This window comes from Malus domestica, chromosome 04 (assembly GCF_042453785.1).
Source record: "Malus domestica chromosome 04, GDT2T_hap1".
NCBI classification, from domain to species: domain Eukaryota; kingdom Viridiplantae; phylum Streptophyta; class Magnoliopsida; order Rosales; family Rosaceae; genus Malus; species Malus domestica.
The window spans coordinates 23,590,541-23,607,294 of NC_091664.1; the positions used below are offsets into that span (position 1 = coordinate 23,590,541).

Consider the following 16,754-nt stretch of genomic DNA (forward strand, 5'->3'; position numbering starts at 1 on the left):
GTGGAACAAAGATTTGGTTTTGTCCTTTGTCTACGTGATGGCGAAAAAGACTGTCCAATAAACGTAGTCCTCCAAAGCTGCCCCTCCCAAAAATCCAAACTGAAGTAGTTTCGGCTCTCTCTCTAAAAATCTCCCATTTTCTCTCTCTAAAATGCTCTATGTGAAACACAATTTCAGAAACTTTCGCCGTCGGCCCTAGCCTTTGGCTTAGGTGCCGGAGGCATCCACCCCTCATTCCTTCCTTCCTTTCTTCTTTTCCTCTCTCTTCTCTATTTCCTCTTGAGTTTTTCTCAATTTCTTTCTCCTTTGCCCTCCCCCTTTTTTCCTCCCCTCTCATCTTCCTTCCCCTCCCAGCTTCCATCGTCCTCTTCCTTCACCTCTACCAGTTTTCTCCCTTCCTTTTTAATTCTCAGTTCTCCCTTGAGTTGAATCTCATTTTTCCTTGAGCCAAATCTCAATTATCCCGGTGTAACATCCCACATCGACCAACGGAGAGGGGGGATGTGCCTTATATGTACATACCCACCTCCTATAGCACGAGGCCTTTTGGGGACTCACTGGCTTCGGATTCCATTAGAATTCCGAAGCTAAGCGAGTTCAGGCAAGAGCATTCCCATGATGGGTGACCCACTGGGAAGTTCTTGTGTGAGTTACTAGAAACAAAATCGTGAGGGCGTGGCTAAGGCCCAAAGCGGACAATATTATGTTACGACAAAGTCGAGACTGGGATGTGACAGAATGGTATCAGAGTCACTCTGCCGTGTGGTGCGAGTGTGCCAACAAGGACGTCAGGCCCCTAAGGGGGGTGAATTGTAACATCCCACATCGACCAATGGAGAAGGGATGATGTGCTTTATATGTACATGCCTACCTCCTATAGCACGAGACCTTTTGAGAACTTACTGGCTTCGGATTTCATTGGAACTTCGAAGTTAAGCGAGTTTGGGTGAGAGCAATCTTAGGATAGGTGACCCACTGGGAAGTTCTTGCTTGAGTTTCCATAAACAAAACCGTGAGGGTGTGGCCCAAAGCGGACAATATCGTGTTATGGCAGAACCGGTTTGGGATGTGACACCCGGACTTCATGCCTGGCATTTTTCGCTTGCTTTTATTGTTTTTTGTCTTTAAAGTTTCCTTCATCCCCCTCCCTAGTTATGATACCATCCCATCCCACCATGTGCTCGGATCGGTGGGCTCCGATTAGAAATTGGATATCAAATCCACTTCCCTTCCTCACTTTCCTTCCCCAACCAGCAGTCGGATCCCCATCACATTCGGCATTTTGCTCGGATCGGTGGTCTTTGCTGGAGATTAGGATCTTTATTGTTTATTTTTTGCAGCCTTTGGAGCTTAAGTTTGTGTGAGTCTCCCGTTGTATCTTGGGTTACCTCTTTCATTTTGCTTGGGTTTTGTACTTTCTGTGTAGTTGTTTAATTGGTTCTTTTTGGACCTTTTACTAGTTTTTAATGTGATGAAAGATAGTTTTGTGATAAATAAAATAAAATAAATTCTCAACTAAAAGATAACAATAAATAAAGAAATTTTAGAAGGCCAAGTTGAAGACGCCTTTATCCTCTTACTAGTGCGAGTCTGTGAGTCTGCGACGACGACAAAAAATATGGTGAAAGCATGTGTTGGTCAAAAAGTGCCTTTAAACTGATGGCTAATTTCTTCAATAAATCCATTGTTTAGTTCCATTTTCATCACTTTTTTCGACTTGTTTAAGAGAAATGGGGTGTATGTTAAAGAGTGAGGTTGAGAAAGAAAATTGCAATTTTTGCTCTTTCACTAGTCTTATATTTATCTACTTACTTGGAAACAAAGCAACAAAAATCATGAAAATAAGACAAATAGTAAATTAATCATTTTGTTCTTTAGGTTTGAACCATGAATTATAATGTGACAGCTATATATCTTTTTATTTATTTATTATGGATGTGTTTGAAGTCAGGTATCAATAAGCCTAATATTCAAGTCCACTAAAAGGGGCTAAGACCTCTTCTATAAGTTCTTAAAAAGGGTTGTGATATGTCATGGCTGTGAGATGAGGTAGCCTCATCTTTCCCTAAACTTTTTGTAACACAAAAATAATCTATAGGTTAACTTCTATAGGTTGGTAAACACAGAGAAAATCATCCAAACTCATTTCAAACAAGTAAACATGCTGTTATTGTCACATACTAATCCAATATCTTGCATTTACTCATTATATGAAGCAAATCTCACACATTCATTGCATATTTATTTATGAATTGATAAAGGGTATTAATAATTCGAAAAAATAAACATATTCTAAGATTCGAGGCTGGACAGTCAGAGTCTTTACATTTTTATCACCAACGACTGGAGCCCCCACTTCCCACGTAGCAAACGGATTCGGCTCATTAAATTGCGTGGCCTCTACTCAAACAAACTACCATGCGGGCTTCTCCACAACATCGAGTGTCAGCTCCCACGATCCTAACCGTCCGATCAACATACTTCCCATCGTTCAACCGATGACTCCGAAACAAAAACAAATCCAACGCTCAAAATTAATCACACTCCTCAACCCCACCTTGTAACCCCACGCGACTCCATTCGCGTGGTACCCACCTCCCTTTTTCTTAGAACCATTCAAACGCAACCCTATATAAACCCCCCCAATCCTCTCTCAAAACCCTCGTCGGTCGCCACCCTCTTTCCTCACTCCCGTTTCTCTCTCTACAACCTTCACTCTTTCTCTGTAGAAATGGCAGGTTCAGGGGTGGTCGCGGTGTACGGAAACGGCGCAATTTCCGAGAGCAAGCAGTCGCCTTTCTCCGTCAAAGTCGGCCTCGCCCAAATGCTCCGCGGCGGCGTGATTATGGACGTCGTGAACGCCGAGCAGGCTCGGGTCGCTGAGGAGGCAGGTGCGTGCGCCGTCATGGCCCTGGAGCGCGTCCCCGCCGACATCCGCGCCCAAGGCGGCGTCGCCCGGATGTCCGATCCCCAACTCATCAAAGAAATCAAGCAGGCCGTGACAATCCCCGTCATGGCAAAGGCCAGAATCGGGCACTTCGTCGAGGCCCAAATCCTCGAAGCTATCGGCGTCGATTACGTCGACGAGAGCGAGGTTTTGACCCTCGCCGACGAGGAACACCACATCAACAAGCACAATTTCCGGGTGCCGTTCGTCTGCGGGTGCAGGAACCTCGGCGAGGCCCTCCGCCGTGTCCGGGAGGGCGCGGCGATGATCCGGACAAAAGGCGAGGCCGGAACCGGAAACATCATCGAGGCGGTGCGGCACGTGCGGTCCGTGATGGGGGACATTAGGGTTTTGCGGAACATGGACGACGACGAGGTGTTCACCTTCGCGAAGAAGATCGCGGCGCCGTACGATCTGGTGATGCAGACGAAGCAGCTGGGGAGGCTTCCGGTGGTGCACTTTGCGGCGGGAGGGGTGGCGACGCCGGCGGACGCGGCGCTGATGATGCAGCTGGGGTGCGACGGGGTGTTTGTCGGGTCGGGCGTGTTCAAGAGCGGTGACCCGGCAAAGCGGGCGAGGGCGATTGTGCAAGCGGTGACGCACTACCGTGACCCGGATGTGCTGGCGGAGGTGAGCTGCGGGTTGGGGGAGGCGATGGTGGGGTTGAATCTGAAGGATGAGAAGGTGGAGAGGTTTGCGAATCGGTCTGAGTGATGGAGTTAAGGGACTGTTTGGGTGGATTGGTGGGTTTAAGGGACTGTTTGGATGGTTTTAGTGGGGTTTTTACATGTAAAAAATTAAGATAATGTGGTGGGTCGCCGGGGTTTTGGGTTTCTTTGTTGTTGGAAACTTGGTTGTAGTATTGATTTTGTTTGCTTAATAATGGATTAAGTTATGTTTTCTGCTTTTGGCTTATTAATTAAGCGTAATTTGACATTAGGGGTACTTCGATGTTTTTTTTTAACTGTTAGATACTAATTTTTACATTTTCAACAAAGATTTAACATTTTTTAGTATCAGTACTCTCCAAGTACCCAAGAAAGTCCCGGTAAGATTCGGGTTTGAGTTTGGGTCATCGGCCCAAGTTTGAGTTAGAGATCCTCTCTCCTCGTTTTTTTTTTCTTTTTTTTCTTTTTCTATTTGAACTGTCGAAGTTTTTATATTAATTTTTTTATAGAAAGAAAGATAAAATAAAGAGTTTGAGAAGAGGGGATAGAAAGATGAGAGAAGAGAATGCTAGTCCGTTTGAGTTTGGGGTCAACAACCCAAGTTTGAGTTATGAGAAGTTTTTAATAGTTGTGGTGTTACTAATTAGTTGGATAATGTTATATGTCGGTTTAACTGTCACATGAAAGGTTTCTCATAAATTAGAGTATTGAAAATCAAAATATCATTATCCCATAGAATTCTTCACTACCATAATATCGGGTCAGGAGTTGTTTAGTTACCATGGTAACACACTTATGCCCCAACGTCAATAGCATCAGCAATTGTAGATCATTGATATTTATAAATAGACGCTTCACGAATTCAATTGAAGAAGGGGAAAAGGCCCTTCAACCATGGCAAAGTAAGAAGGATTTTATAGAATATTGCGTTTGAAATGTTTTTCACAAGCGTAATATAAAGAAACAATCATTTTCCTCTCATAAAAGGAAATATGGATGAAATATTGTGGATTAATGTTTAACTAGGTACGTAAGTGAATGATTATAGGAAAATCCGTACATATATGGTCTACGTAACTTTATTAAGGGCTCGTTTGAATGTGTTTTTAAAATTACTAAAAACGCTTTTAGAGAATATGTTTTTGGGTTCCAAAAGCACTTAAAGTGCATTCTGAAAGAAGCACCAGTTATTTGCTTCTTCCAAAAAGCACTTTAAGTGTTTTTTCATGATTTACTTGCATTTTTATTAAAGAATAGTTTTAAAAACATTTTCATCAAAAACTTTTTCAATCATTTTTAATGAACATTCGAACAAGTTCTAAATTGCAGGAATAGGAATTCAACTCAAATACAAAGTGTGGCATATTAACCTAACCAACTGACATAATCCACGTTTGCCACTCGTGTTTCACTTAATTATGAAATTCAAAAATTTTCCCGTCTTTCATACTTCCCACCCTTTTCCCTTCCCAACCCGCCCCCCGCCACACCCGCCCGTCTTTCATTCTTCTTTATACTCCTGACCCTAATGGCTCCCCGGCGTCCCCTGCTCATGAAGGTAATTAAAATTGACTCTGTTATTTAGGCTCAGAACTGAACTGGCTTGTTTTTGCTTATGAAGGATACTTGTCCGCTTTGTAGGGGACTTGGTGGATTTTAATGTATCCTGGCTTCGTGGTGGTCATCCCCTACTCAATGTTGGAGATTTGTCAATTGAGGCTAGTAAAAGTTTGGGTTTATTGCTTGATCAACTCAGGTTCCCAACTGTGAAATCGCTTGGTAGCTTAGTGATCGTTGTGCTTATTAACAGGTATCTTGGTTTTCTTGGGCCATATTCAATTTTCTACCACTGTTATGCATTACTCCATACTGGCCTTGTGTCCTAAATTTTAATGCTGATAAGGTGTAGATGACCCTCTGCAATTTAAAACTAGTTTTCAAGATTAAACATATGTAAACCATATCTGGAGCTCCAAAGGAGCTGTTCTCCATGAGAAAAGTAAGGGAAATGCTAGGGAGACTATCGTTTTAGACCATTATTTTGTAAACCACATGATGTGGTGGTTGATGGTTGAATTTCGTTTTTAATGATTTAGACCAACCATCAACTGCTACACCATGTAATCTACAAAATATGATCGAAAAAGATAGTCTCTCTCTAACATCACCCGAAAAGTAAAAGGTGTAAAAATTGTTCTCACTTTACAAACACTGCCTCTCAATAATAGGAGGAAGTGCATGTTATAAGGGAATTTTCTTTTCGTTTCCCCTCTTTAGTCACTGGGTTTGGTAAGAAAAAAGTTTAAACATAACATATGTATGAACCTAGGTCATGGGTGTTGATAAGTGATAACTATGTCTCCTGATATCAAACAGTTACCCCGAACGATGATGTTTAAATTTATAAAGAATTGTTCTTTGAGTGGCATGATGACCTATGTTTTGGGTAAATGTCAACTTATTAAGGAGTTAGGATCATATTCAATCATAAATATAGTATTTATTCTTTCAGTAAGGATGTTGCTACAATTGAAGAACTTTCTACAAAACGTGAAAATGTGTCTGTCATGGTATTGTGATTGAGTGCACGCTGTCCAACAATTGATTCTAGAAATACCCCATAGAATTTTCCCTTTGCATGATCTGTTGCGGTGGAGTAGCAGCTTGATCTTTGGAAACCAATTGTCCTATTCCATTTCAGAGACTGTGTTGGTACTAGATATTCATACGGATTCTAGTTTGGAAACCTGTCTGGTAGATTTGGTTTGACATTTGTCTTCTCCATCAACCTCTGTAGGTATTTGCGGTGGTGGGTTGGTGGTGGTTGATTTGGGTTGGGAGATTCCATATCCGCGAGAGAGATAGAGAGAGGATCTGGGTGCTCGAGTTTCAGCCAAGTTGAAATTCTTGATGGTATTTGGGTGGAAGTGCAGAGCTTCCTGAAGATAAGAAATATACCAGAACAACTACCATGGCACACTGCAGCATCTCAATCTGCGACAATTTCTGTTTAATTTGTTTCCTTTGTTCAATCAACCATAACCAAAGTCTATTGTAACACGGTAACACCAAACTAAAATCACCTTCTCCAAATCGTCCACCCAGATTTCCACCTCTCCAAAATTCCCTCTCCGATCAGTCCAACCCGTCTACAGCTGGAGACCTGCACAAGGTTGATTCAGGTTTGGAGCCAAGAGGTTTCTAGCACGTACTTTATAATACCGGGCTTTGCTCATGATTAGATTATGGGGTTTAGTGAGGCGCAAAGCCTCTTTTAATCCATGTTAGTCTCATTATTGTAGTCCTTGACCATACCAAACATAGGACTGTAATCCTAGTTAAGCCTGCCGCTCTTAGGATGTGTAACAAACGGGGCCTTACTCAAAAGATTTCTATGAACAGTTTGCACTTGTATGTTCAACATTTTATAACAAAAGTGGGGAAAACTTCTATCACCATCTTATTTAGTCTATCAATGGATCAATGATAGTGTATGTCGATTAGTGATTACCCAAAATATTTCCAACCCAAAAGAAGTGTCAGACAAACTCTTTCAGTAAAGGTTCAAAGAATATAATTAGAAACCCACTTGGAGGATTTTTTTACGCTTGAACAATTCCACGAATTTTATTGCCTGTCTTCAGCTTTGAAAACATTGATACCTTTGGAAATACTGATAGCTTTGAAAGCATTAATAGCTTTGAAACATTGATTTCTTGTAAAAGGAATAGTTCATCATTCTCATTATCTGTTGCAATACAATACAGTTTGTTTTCTTTAATTGATGTAACCTTGTTTCTACTTTGTGTGATTTACTTTAGTATAAAGAATCTGAATAATGGAGTTTGCATTCTGCAGTGGCGGGATCGTTTGGTTGGTGATATGAGAAAGATGCAAGCTGGAGGGCTGGTAGAGCTAGCCACCCAGCAAGAATGCAAGATTAATGGAAGTGTGGAAGACGGGCTAGATGATTCTCTAGTTACTAAGGTATTCCTTCACCTTTTCTTCCTATTTCATATTATATAAGATCTGTAGAGGCTAAAAAAAAAACACATTGGGCCATGGGCATCATGTATCTTGAAGCTTCTTGAGCATGAGCTTTATGTTTTGCAGGAAGAGAAGCCCACTATTAACATATCTAATGCTGTGCAAAGTAGTTCCGGGAAGAAACGGTTAGGAGCACTTGATAGTAGTGATCTTGCAGTGGATGAAGATGTATCAGGAAAGCGTGCCAAATTGACATCCAGTGTCTCTGGGGATTCGGCTAAAGAGTTAGATAGGAATGTTTCTGCGTCTCAAGATGACGTTTCTTCAAGTGGAACTACCACTTCTAGAGGAGATGGTGATAGTGGACCTGTACAGCAACTTGTTGCTATGTTTGATGCGCTGGTTGCTCAAGGTGAAAAAGCTGTTGGTTCTTTGGAAATTCTTATCTCCAGTATCTCTGCTGACGTGTTAGCAGAGGTAGTTATTGGATATACATGTGCCACATAAGGCAATTGCCACGTTAGCACTAGCTTTAGAGATAAGCTACTTTTGATATGTGGTATAAATAGGCTTTATATTCTTTTCTTTTTCTGTTAAGTCGGTGTGTATGTAAAAACAGAAGATCAGAGAAATACAATTGAGCTTTCTTTCTTCCTCTACAAGATTACTAGGGTTTATTTTTCTCACAGATTCTTCAGCTCTTACAAGAATGTTAAGATGGTATCGAGAGCCAGATATGCTTGCGCGATTGATTCTGGGTGTGTTCTTTCCGCTGCTCCGTGAGATTTTCTTGATTCTTTCTCTCGATTGAAGAAAATTTGGGAATTTTTTTTTTCCGAATTTCTTGGATTCATCTGTGTTAAAGGCCGATGCCTCGATGAATCATCACATATTGTGTTTTTTTTTTTTAGTTGAAGATTTGACTGTTTTCTTGAAGGCCGATGCCAATTAATTTCATATTGGTTGATGAACTAAGGTCGATAACCAATTGTTCATCAAGATTGTAGATTCTTGTTGTTGAATTCTGTGTTTTGGAAGAAGATTTCTCTGGGTTTTTCTGTTCCCATTTCTGTGTGGTGTCAATTTCTACTCACGCATGATGACTGACTCAGTTAAACTTGAAAATCTTTTGGGAATGTTGACTATTAAGTTGAATGATGACAATTTCATCAAGTGGAACTTTCAATTCTGTTCTGTTCTTCGTGGGTATGATTTGTTTGATCATTTTACTGGTGAATCAGTTTGTCATCCCAAATTTCTTATTACTCCTGAATTAGGGGTTACCAATGAAATTAGTACTGCATATAAAGCTTGGGTTCAAACTGATATGGCTCTTTTGAGTCTTCTTATTGCCACTTTGAGTGATGATGCCATGGAATATGTTGTTGGTTGTAAAACTACTCATGAAGCTTGGACTGCCTTACAAGATAGATATATGTTTGTCTCAAGTGCTACTGTGAATCATTTGAAAGCTGAGTTACACACTATTCAGAAAGGAAGTGATAATGTTGATAAGTTTTTGTTGAGGTTAAAGGCAATTAAAGACAAACTTATTGCAGCTGGTGAAAAGATTACAGACAATGATTTGGTTATTGCTGCATTGACTGGTTTACCTGCTGACTTTGATACGATCAGAATTGTGGTATTGGCCAGAGATACACCTATCTCGTTGAAAGAATTCAGGGCTCAACTCTTAGGGGCTGAAAAGATTATAGAAGCTAGGATGCAGTCTCTTGTTCATAGCATGGCAGCTATGTATGGTAATGGTTCTGTTCCATTTTCTTCTGGTGGTAATTCTGCATATCAATCAGTTTCACATGCATCCAGTCATTCTATTGGTTCTGATTCTACGGTGCCATAGTCATCCAATTTTGGCTTTGGTCTTGTTGCTCCCGATTCTTCTAATTCAGGTGGCTCAACTTCTCAGACTTGTCAGCAGTTTCCTCCTCATAATGCTAATGTTTTTAGTGGGCCTAGAAATAATTTTGGTAATCAGGGACCTAGGTCTTTTGGTTATAATAATGGCCATACTTCTTTTGGTAATACCTATAGTACTCAGTCTGGTCATAGTGGTTATAATTCTTCTGGTCATAACTATGGCAATTCATCTGGAGGTAATGGTTACAGAGGCAAAGGGAATGGTGGCTATCGACCTAAGTTCAATGGTAATCGATCTAGTAATTACTGGTCAGGTAACACTACCACTAGACCGAATATAGTTCCTGAATGTCAGATTTGTTCAAGGAAAGGACATACGGCAGTGACTTGTCTGTACAGAAATGAAACTACTCCGGTTGTGCAAGAATGTCAGATTTGTGGTAAGAGGGGCCATATTGCCATTGATTGTCGACACAGGGGTAACTATGCTTACCAAGGGGCTCCTCCTCCTCATTCCCTCAGTGCCAACTATACCTTTCAAGATTATCCTTCTCAGTTCCAGTATCCTGGTGTTCCACCTCCAGTTCAGTTTCCTGACCTTTCTGGTTATCAAGGGGTTTCTTTCACTACTCCACAAGTTCCTCCAGATTTTCAAGCTTCTGTAAATCAAGGCCAGTCTTCTCTTATTTTATGTAGTTCTTAAGATCATGATGTTTCATCTGATATACCTGCTTTGAATGCACAAACTTCTTCTGGTGATGGTTCTTGGATTCTTGACACTGGTGCCTCACATCACATGAGTCCCAATGTTAATCTGTTAGATACAGCTATTCCTTATACTGGAGATAAACGAATTGTTGTTGGCAATGGTGATGGTTTAACTGTCAATCACATTGGCACTGCCTTCTTACCTACATCTTCACATACTTTATGTCTTCGAAATGTCTTGCATGTGCCGATGTTAACAGTCAATTTGTTGTCTGTTCAGCAGTTGTGTAAAGACAATCACAGTTGGTTTATTTGTGATGATACTCAGTTCTATGTGCAGGACAAAGCAACGGGGCTGATTCTTTACCAAGGAAAGAGTAACAATCTTGAGCTTTTTCGCATTCCTGTCCATTTATTTCCCAAGGTGTTGACTCCAGATGATTCTTCTTGTTCTGCATTTGTTGGCAAAGCAGTTAAGTCATCTTTGTGGCATCACAGACTTGGACATCCTTCTAATGATGTCTTGACAGCTATGCTTAGGAGTTCAAATATTTCTTTTAGTCATGATGTACCGGATCAACCTTGTTCTCATTGTTTTAGTGGTAAAATGAGTAGATTACCATTTGTTGAACGACTAGATAGAGTTGAGATTCCTTTTCATAAGATTCACAGTGACGTTTGGGATCCTTCACCAATAGCATCTATAGAAGGCTTCAGATATTATGTGTCATTTGTAGATGAAACAACTCGGTTTGTATGGCTCTTTCCATTAATGAATAAATCAGAGGTTTTTGGTACATTTGTCAAGTTCTTTGCCTATGTTGAGAATCAATTTAACACAAAGATTAAGGTGTTACAATCTGATGGAGGAGGAGAATTTCTGAGCACTGCATTTAAGGATTATCTTGCTAATCATGGTATTGTTCATTTTATTTCTTGTCCATATACACCACAACAGAATGGTTTAGTGGAAAGAAAGCATCGACACATCATAGAAACTGCTATTACTTTGTTGACAGCTGCTAGTCTTCCCCATAAGTTTTGGTATCATGTTGTGGCACATGCGGTGTTTTTACTAAATTGAATGCCTAGCAAGACTATTGGTATGGTTTCACCTTTTCAGAAGTTGTTTCACACTTTACCAGAGATTTCATCTTTAAAAGTCTTTGGCTCAGCCATTTATCCTTATCTCAGGCCATACAATGATCACAAGCTTCAACCAAGATCCACTCAATGTGTTTTTCTAGGTTACTTTTCTGGTTATAAAGGAACTATTTGCTTTAACAGGTTGACACACAAGTTCTTTCTTTCTCGACATGTTCTACATGATGAGAATTGCTTTCCTTTTGCCACCACTCTTTCTGATACAAGGTGTTCTGATACTGGTGTGTCTTCCACTTCTAATCTTTCCCGCCCTATTGTAGTTCATTTGGATGCCTTAAATCTGTCTCACTCTGGTATTGATTCTTATGTTCAACCACATAATGTCTCTGTGTCCTCTTCATTAAGTACACATGGCTTGGAGTCAACATCTTCTCCTCATATTGTTGCTGGTGCTCAAAATCATCATATCAGCTCAAGTTCAGTTGCTTCTCAGTCTTCTTCTATGTTACCTGTGCCTAATTCCCTTCAACTGGAGGCTGATTTATCTCAGTCTAGTTCTTCTATTCCTCAGGGAATTCAAACGAGACTCAAAACTGGTGCTATAACAAGAAGGGATTATTCTGCCCTTTCAGCAACATTTCATGAAGTTCACTCACTAACCTTACATGAAGACACTCATTTTTCTGGTGGATTCACCTTCATTGCCGATATTACAGATTCTGCTGAACCTGCAACTTTTAAACTTGCTTCTCAATTGCCTCAATGGCAATCTGCGATGCAAGATGAATATGATGCACTTCAAACCCAAGGTACATGGCTTCTCGTTCCTTCTCGTTCTGATAAAAACATCATTGGATGTAAGTGGGTGTATAAAATCAAGAGGAATCCTAATGAGACTATTTCTCGATATAAAGCTCGACTTGTTGCTCAGGGTTTTAGTCAAGAAAAAGGCTTGGATTATACAGAGACCTTTAGTCCTGTGGTTCGGCACACAACTGTACGGATGATTCTTGCATTGGCTACAACTTATAAATGGTCTCTCCGACAACTTGATGTGAAAAACGCCTTTTTACATGGAGAGTTAAATGAGGAGGTGTACATGAAGCAACCTCCAGGGTTTGTCAATCTTCAGTGTCCAACACATGTGTGTAAGTTGGTTAAGTCCTTGTAAGGGCTTAAGCAAGCTCCCCGAGCATGGAATGCTAAATTTACAGGTTATTTGGCAGCCGTGGGTTTTCATACTTCTTCCTCAGATTCCAGTCTTTTTGTTAAACAAGTGGGTACTGATATGGTTATACTACTTCTCTATGTCGATGATATAATCCTTACAGGCTCCAATACTACTTTAATTCAATCTATTATTGATGATCTTGTTGGTGTTTTTTCTCTTACGGACATGGGTCAATTAACATATTTTTTGGGTTTGCAAATCCAATACAAGTCCAATGGTGCTATGTTTGTTCATCAGGAGAAGTATATTAAGGACTTGATTCATAAAGTAGGCATGGATAATTGTAAATCATGTGCTACTCCTTGCAAGCCTCATAGTTCTGTTTTGGTTGCTGAAGGGGAATTGTTGATAGACCCTACTTTGTACAGAAGCCTTGTTGGATCATTGCAATATCTAACTTTTACAAGGCCAGATATTGCTTTTGCGGTTAATACTGTGTGTCAATTTATGCATGCTCCTACTGATGTTCATCTTGGTTTGGTAAAGCGAATTATTCAGTTTTTACAAGGCACAATGAAATGTGGATTGACTTTTACTTCTGGTAGTGGGATTGATATCAGAGGTTATAGTGACTCTGATTGGGCTGCTGATGTTAATACCAGACGGTCTATCACAGGTTATGTGGTCTATCTTGGTGCCAATCCCATCTCTTGGCAATCCAAGAAACAAAGTTCTGTTTCTCGCAGTTCCACCGAAGCAGAATATAAAGCTCTTGCACATGCTGCTGCTGATATTGCATGGATTCGGTTGATATTGTGTGATTTGTGTGCTATTGTTTCCAATCCACCTCTTTTGCTGTGTGATAATCAATCTGCCATTGCATTGAGCTTGAATCCTATTCATCACTCAAGGATCAAGCATTTAGAAACAGATTTTCACTTTGTCCGAGAGCGTGTTCAAAAAGGAGATATGGATGTGCAGTATGTGCAGTATGTGCCTACCCAAGACCAAATCGCAGATATACTTACCAAGGTTTTACATGGCCCCGATTTTCTTCGACATTGTAACAATCTTAATCTGGGGTATCCCAGTTAAGATTGAGGGGGGGTATTGGATATACATGTGCCACATAAGGCAATTGCCATGTTAGCACTAGGTTTAGAGATAAGCTACTTTTGATATGTGGTATAAATAGGCTTTATATTCTTTTCTTTTTCTGTTAAGTCGGTGTGTATGTAAAAACAGAAGATCAGAGAAATACAATTGAGCTTTCTTTCTTCCTCTACAAGATTACTAGGGTTTATTTTTCTCACAGATTCTTCAGCTCATACAAGAATGTTAAGAGTAGTGATGGCTAATATGTGCAACCTTCCACTCAATCTTATTGGAACTGAAGGAGATGAATCTCTGATGAACATGGGTATATTCGGCGGTGATTCTCAAGTTAAATATCCACCATCATTTATTGCTGATGTTCTTTCACTTACAAGTACTTTCCCTCCGATAGCTGCACTTCTAGATGCTCGTGAGTCAGTGTCCAATGATATAGTGGTACAGTTTTCTATTCTCATTTTGGTTTTCACCCATTTTTTTTTCTTTTCTTTTATTCTAGAGTTGAAATGTTTATGGTAATTGCAGAAATTTAAAAGGGAGAAAGAACATGTAGCAGCTGTAGTTGATAGTGGTGTTGCATCTACCGGCATGGATTATGTTTTTGGATATGATACTGCTATCTTACCTATGGGTTTACCAGCTTCATCTGAAACCGAGCATAGTTGCCCATCAATTCCATCTGATCATGATATGGAATAGTGGATCAGAACCTATCGTTACATCCTCATCAGCCTTAATGGATGTAGAAGATGCAAGCCTAGAGCAATGTACTGTTAATACAGAAAATGAAGAGATCAAGAGAGAAGAACAGAGCTTCAAGAAATAGAGAGAGAAAGATTGAGAGAGAGAGAGAACTATTGAATCTTTATTATTATTTTCTGTTTTACTTAATCTCAAACTATTATAATGATGTATTTATAGAAAGAATACATTCTCTAACAACTTAACTAACTAAGAGTTATAATCCTGTGACAGATGGCACAATCCTAGCCACTGTCTATATCTATATCCTTACATGCCCCCTCAAACTCATGAGTGGATGATCCAAGCATGAGGTTGAAACAATGAGACCGAAACAGAGGGGCACTGAGACCCTTAGTCAGAATATCAGCAAATTGTTCTCGAGAGGATACAAACTGAACAACCAGTTGCTTCTTAGCGACCCTTTCACGCACAAAGTGCACATCAATCTCAATATGTTTCGTGCGTTGGTGTTGAACGGGATTAAAAGACAACGCTATGGCAGAAAGATTGTCACAGAAGAGAACAGGAGTAGGAGCAGACTTGATATGCATAAAGTCCAGCACCTGTTGAATCCAATCCAGCTCGGCAGATGTAGTAGACATAGCTCTATATTCTGCTTCAGTAGAAGAACGAGAAACAGTGTTTTGTTTCTTGGAGGACCAAGAAATAGGATTGTTGCCCAAGAATATAACCAAACCAGTAGTGGACCTCCGATCATTGGGATCACCAGCCCAATCTGCATCACTGAATGCTTTCAATGTCAAATCGCCCCGAGTATAGGCCATGCCAACAGATAATGTCCCCTTGAGATACCTCAAAATCCGCTTAACAGCTGTAAAATGTGACACCATTGGAGATTGCATAAATTGACACACTTGATGAACTGAGAATGCAATATCTGGGCGAGTAAACGTGAGGTACTGTAGGGCACCAACAATACTGCGATAAACTGTGGGATTGTTGTAAGGAGAACCATCGTCCTTAAGTAACCTATTATTAGGTAAGCAAGGAGTATCACAAGCTTTAGAATCCATCATCTCAACTTTCTGCAACAAATCCGTAATATATTTAGACTGGGAAAGAAACAACCCCTGAGCAGTTTTGGTAACCTGAATGCCCAGAAAATAATGCAGCACACCCAAGTCCTTGATATCAAATTCAGCAGTTAAAGAATGAATCACCTGTTGAATAAGTTGAGTAGAACTACCAGTGATAATGATATCATCAACGTAGAGTAAAAGCACCACAATATCACTACCAACTGTCTTAACAAATAGAGAAGAATCTGAATAAGTGGCTTGAAACCCAAGAGAGGGAAGAAAGCTTGTAAATCTGTCATTCCAGGCTCGAGGAGCCTGTTTCAACCCATACAGTGACTTGTGAAGTTTACAAACTAATTCAGGATGTGCAGCATCTCCAAAACCAGGGGGTTGGGCCATATACACTTCTTCAGTTAGAAATCCATGTAAAAACGCATTCTTGACATCCAATTGGCGAAGATTCCAATTAAAATGAGCTGCCAAAGCGAGAACTAACCTCACAGTGGTTGGTTTAACCACTGGACTAAAGGTTTCACCATAATCCAAGCCAGGTTCTTGACTAAACCCCTTTGCAACAAGTCGAGCTTTATGCCGAGCCACTGTACCATCTGAATTCTTTTTGAGTTTGAAAACCCATTTGCAGCCAACAAGATTCTTATTGGGAGGCAAATGGACAAGACTCCAAGTGTGTTGATGATGCAATGCATCAATCTCTTCCTGCATAGCGTGAAACCAGACTGGTACTTTCATTGCAGACTTGAATGTGGCAGGTTCTACCAAGGTTAAATCAACATTGCTAGAATCAGCAACATGACTCAAAAACACTTTCTTCTTGAAGATGCCATTCTTACTTCTGGTTTGCATAGGATGCAAATTAAGGGGAGCAATTGGTAAGACCACCGGAAGTAAATCAGGACCAAAATCAGAGTCCACAGGGAGTGGAGGAGCACCACTTGTAGTAGCAGTAATGGACTGAGAAGAAACTGAGGGTGAAGATATTATCTCAGTAGATAAAGAGTGTGATGGTGAAGATGAGGGTGATGGTGGAGTTGGAACTAAGAGATTATCCAAGGTTGTGAATGGAAGAGGGGAGGAGGACTGAGAGAAAGAAGATGGGACAGGGTGGTGCTTAGGTAATAAAGACAAATGAGGGTAGGGAAATCTAGATTCATCAAATACTACATGCCTAGAAATGTAGAACCTACCCTTTAGCACATCAAAGCAAATAAAACCTTTGTAATTGGATGCATACCCAAGAAAAACACACTCAATGGTTTTAGCTTGAAACTTGGATTGAATATAAGGTCTCAACAAAGGAAAGCAAGAACATCCAAACACCTTAAGATGTGTTAAAAGAGGAGGAGTCCCAAAAAGCATTTCAAACGGTGAGCACT

The 16,754-nt window shown here is 40.3% G+C and overlaps 2 protein-coding genes across 3 annotated transcripts; both read left to right on the forward strand.

Moving 5' to 3' along the window:
* Positions 1-2,609: 2,609 nt before the first annotated feature.
* On the forward strand, positions 2,610-3,849 carry LOC103433606 (pyridoxal 5'-phosphate synthase subunit PDX1.3). Its single transcript, XM_008371874.4, has one exon. The coding sequence runs from the start codon at positions 2,732-2,734 to the stop codon at positions 3,659-3,661; it is 930 nt and encodes a 309-aa protein (XP_008370096.1). The 5' UTR covers positions 2,610-2,731; the 3' UTR covers positions 3,662-3,849.
* A 1,407-nt stretch (positions 3,850-5,256) lies between these two features.
* Positions 5,257-8,264, forward strand: LOC103433660 (uncharacterized). Of its 2 annotated transcripts, XM_070819975.1 has the most exons (3): positions 5,257-5,425; positions 7,474-7,602; positions 7,729-8,264. In XM_070819975.1, exons 2-3 carry the CDS (start codon positions 7,498-7,500, stop codon positions 8,107-8,109), a joined length of 486 nt encoding a protein of 161 aa, XP_070676076.1. In that variant the 5' UTR covers positions 5,257-5,425; positions 7,474-7,497; the 3' UTR covers positions 8,110-8,264. The 2 variants fall into 2 exon arrangements, with proteins under 2 accessions (XP_070676076.1, XP_017187478.1); XM_017331989.3 differs by lacking the exon at positions 5,257-5,425 and having other exon boundaries at positions 7,220-7,602.
* The last annotated feature ends 8,490 nt before the right edge of the window (positions 8,265-16,754 follow it).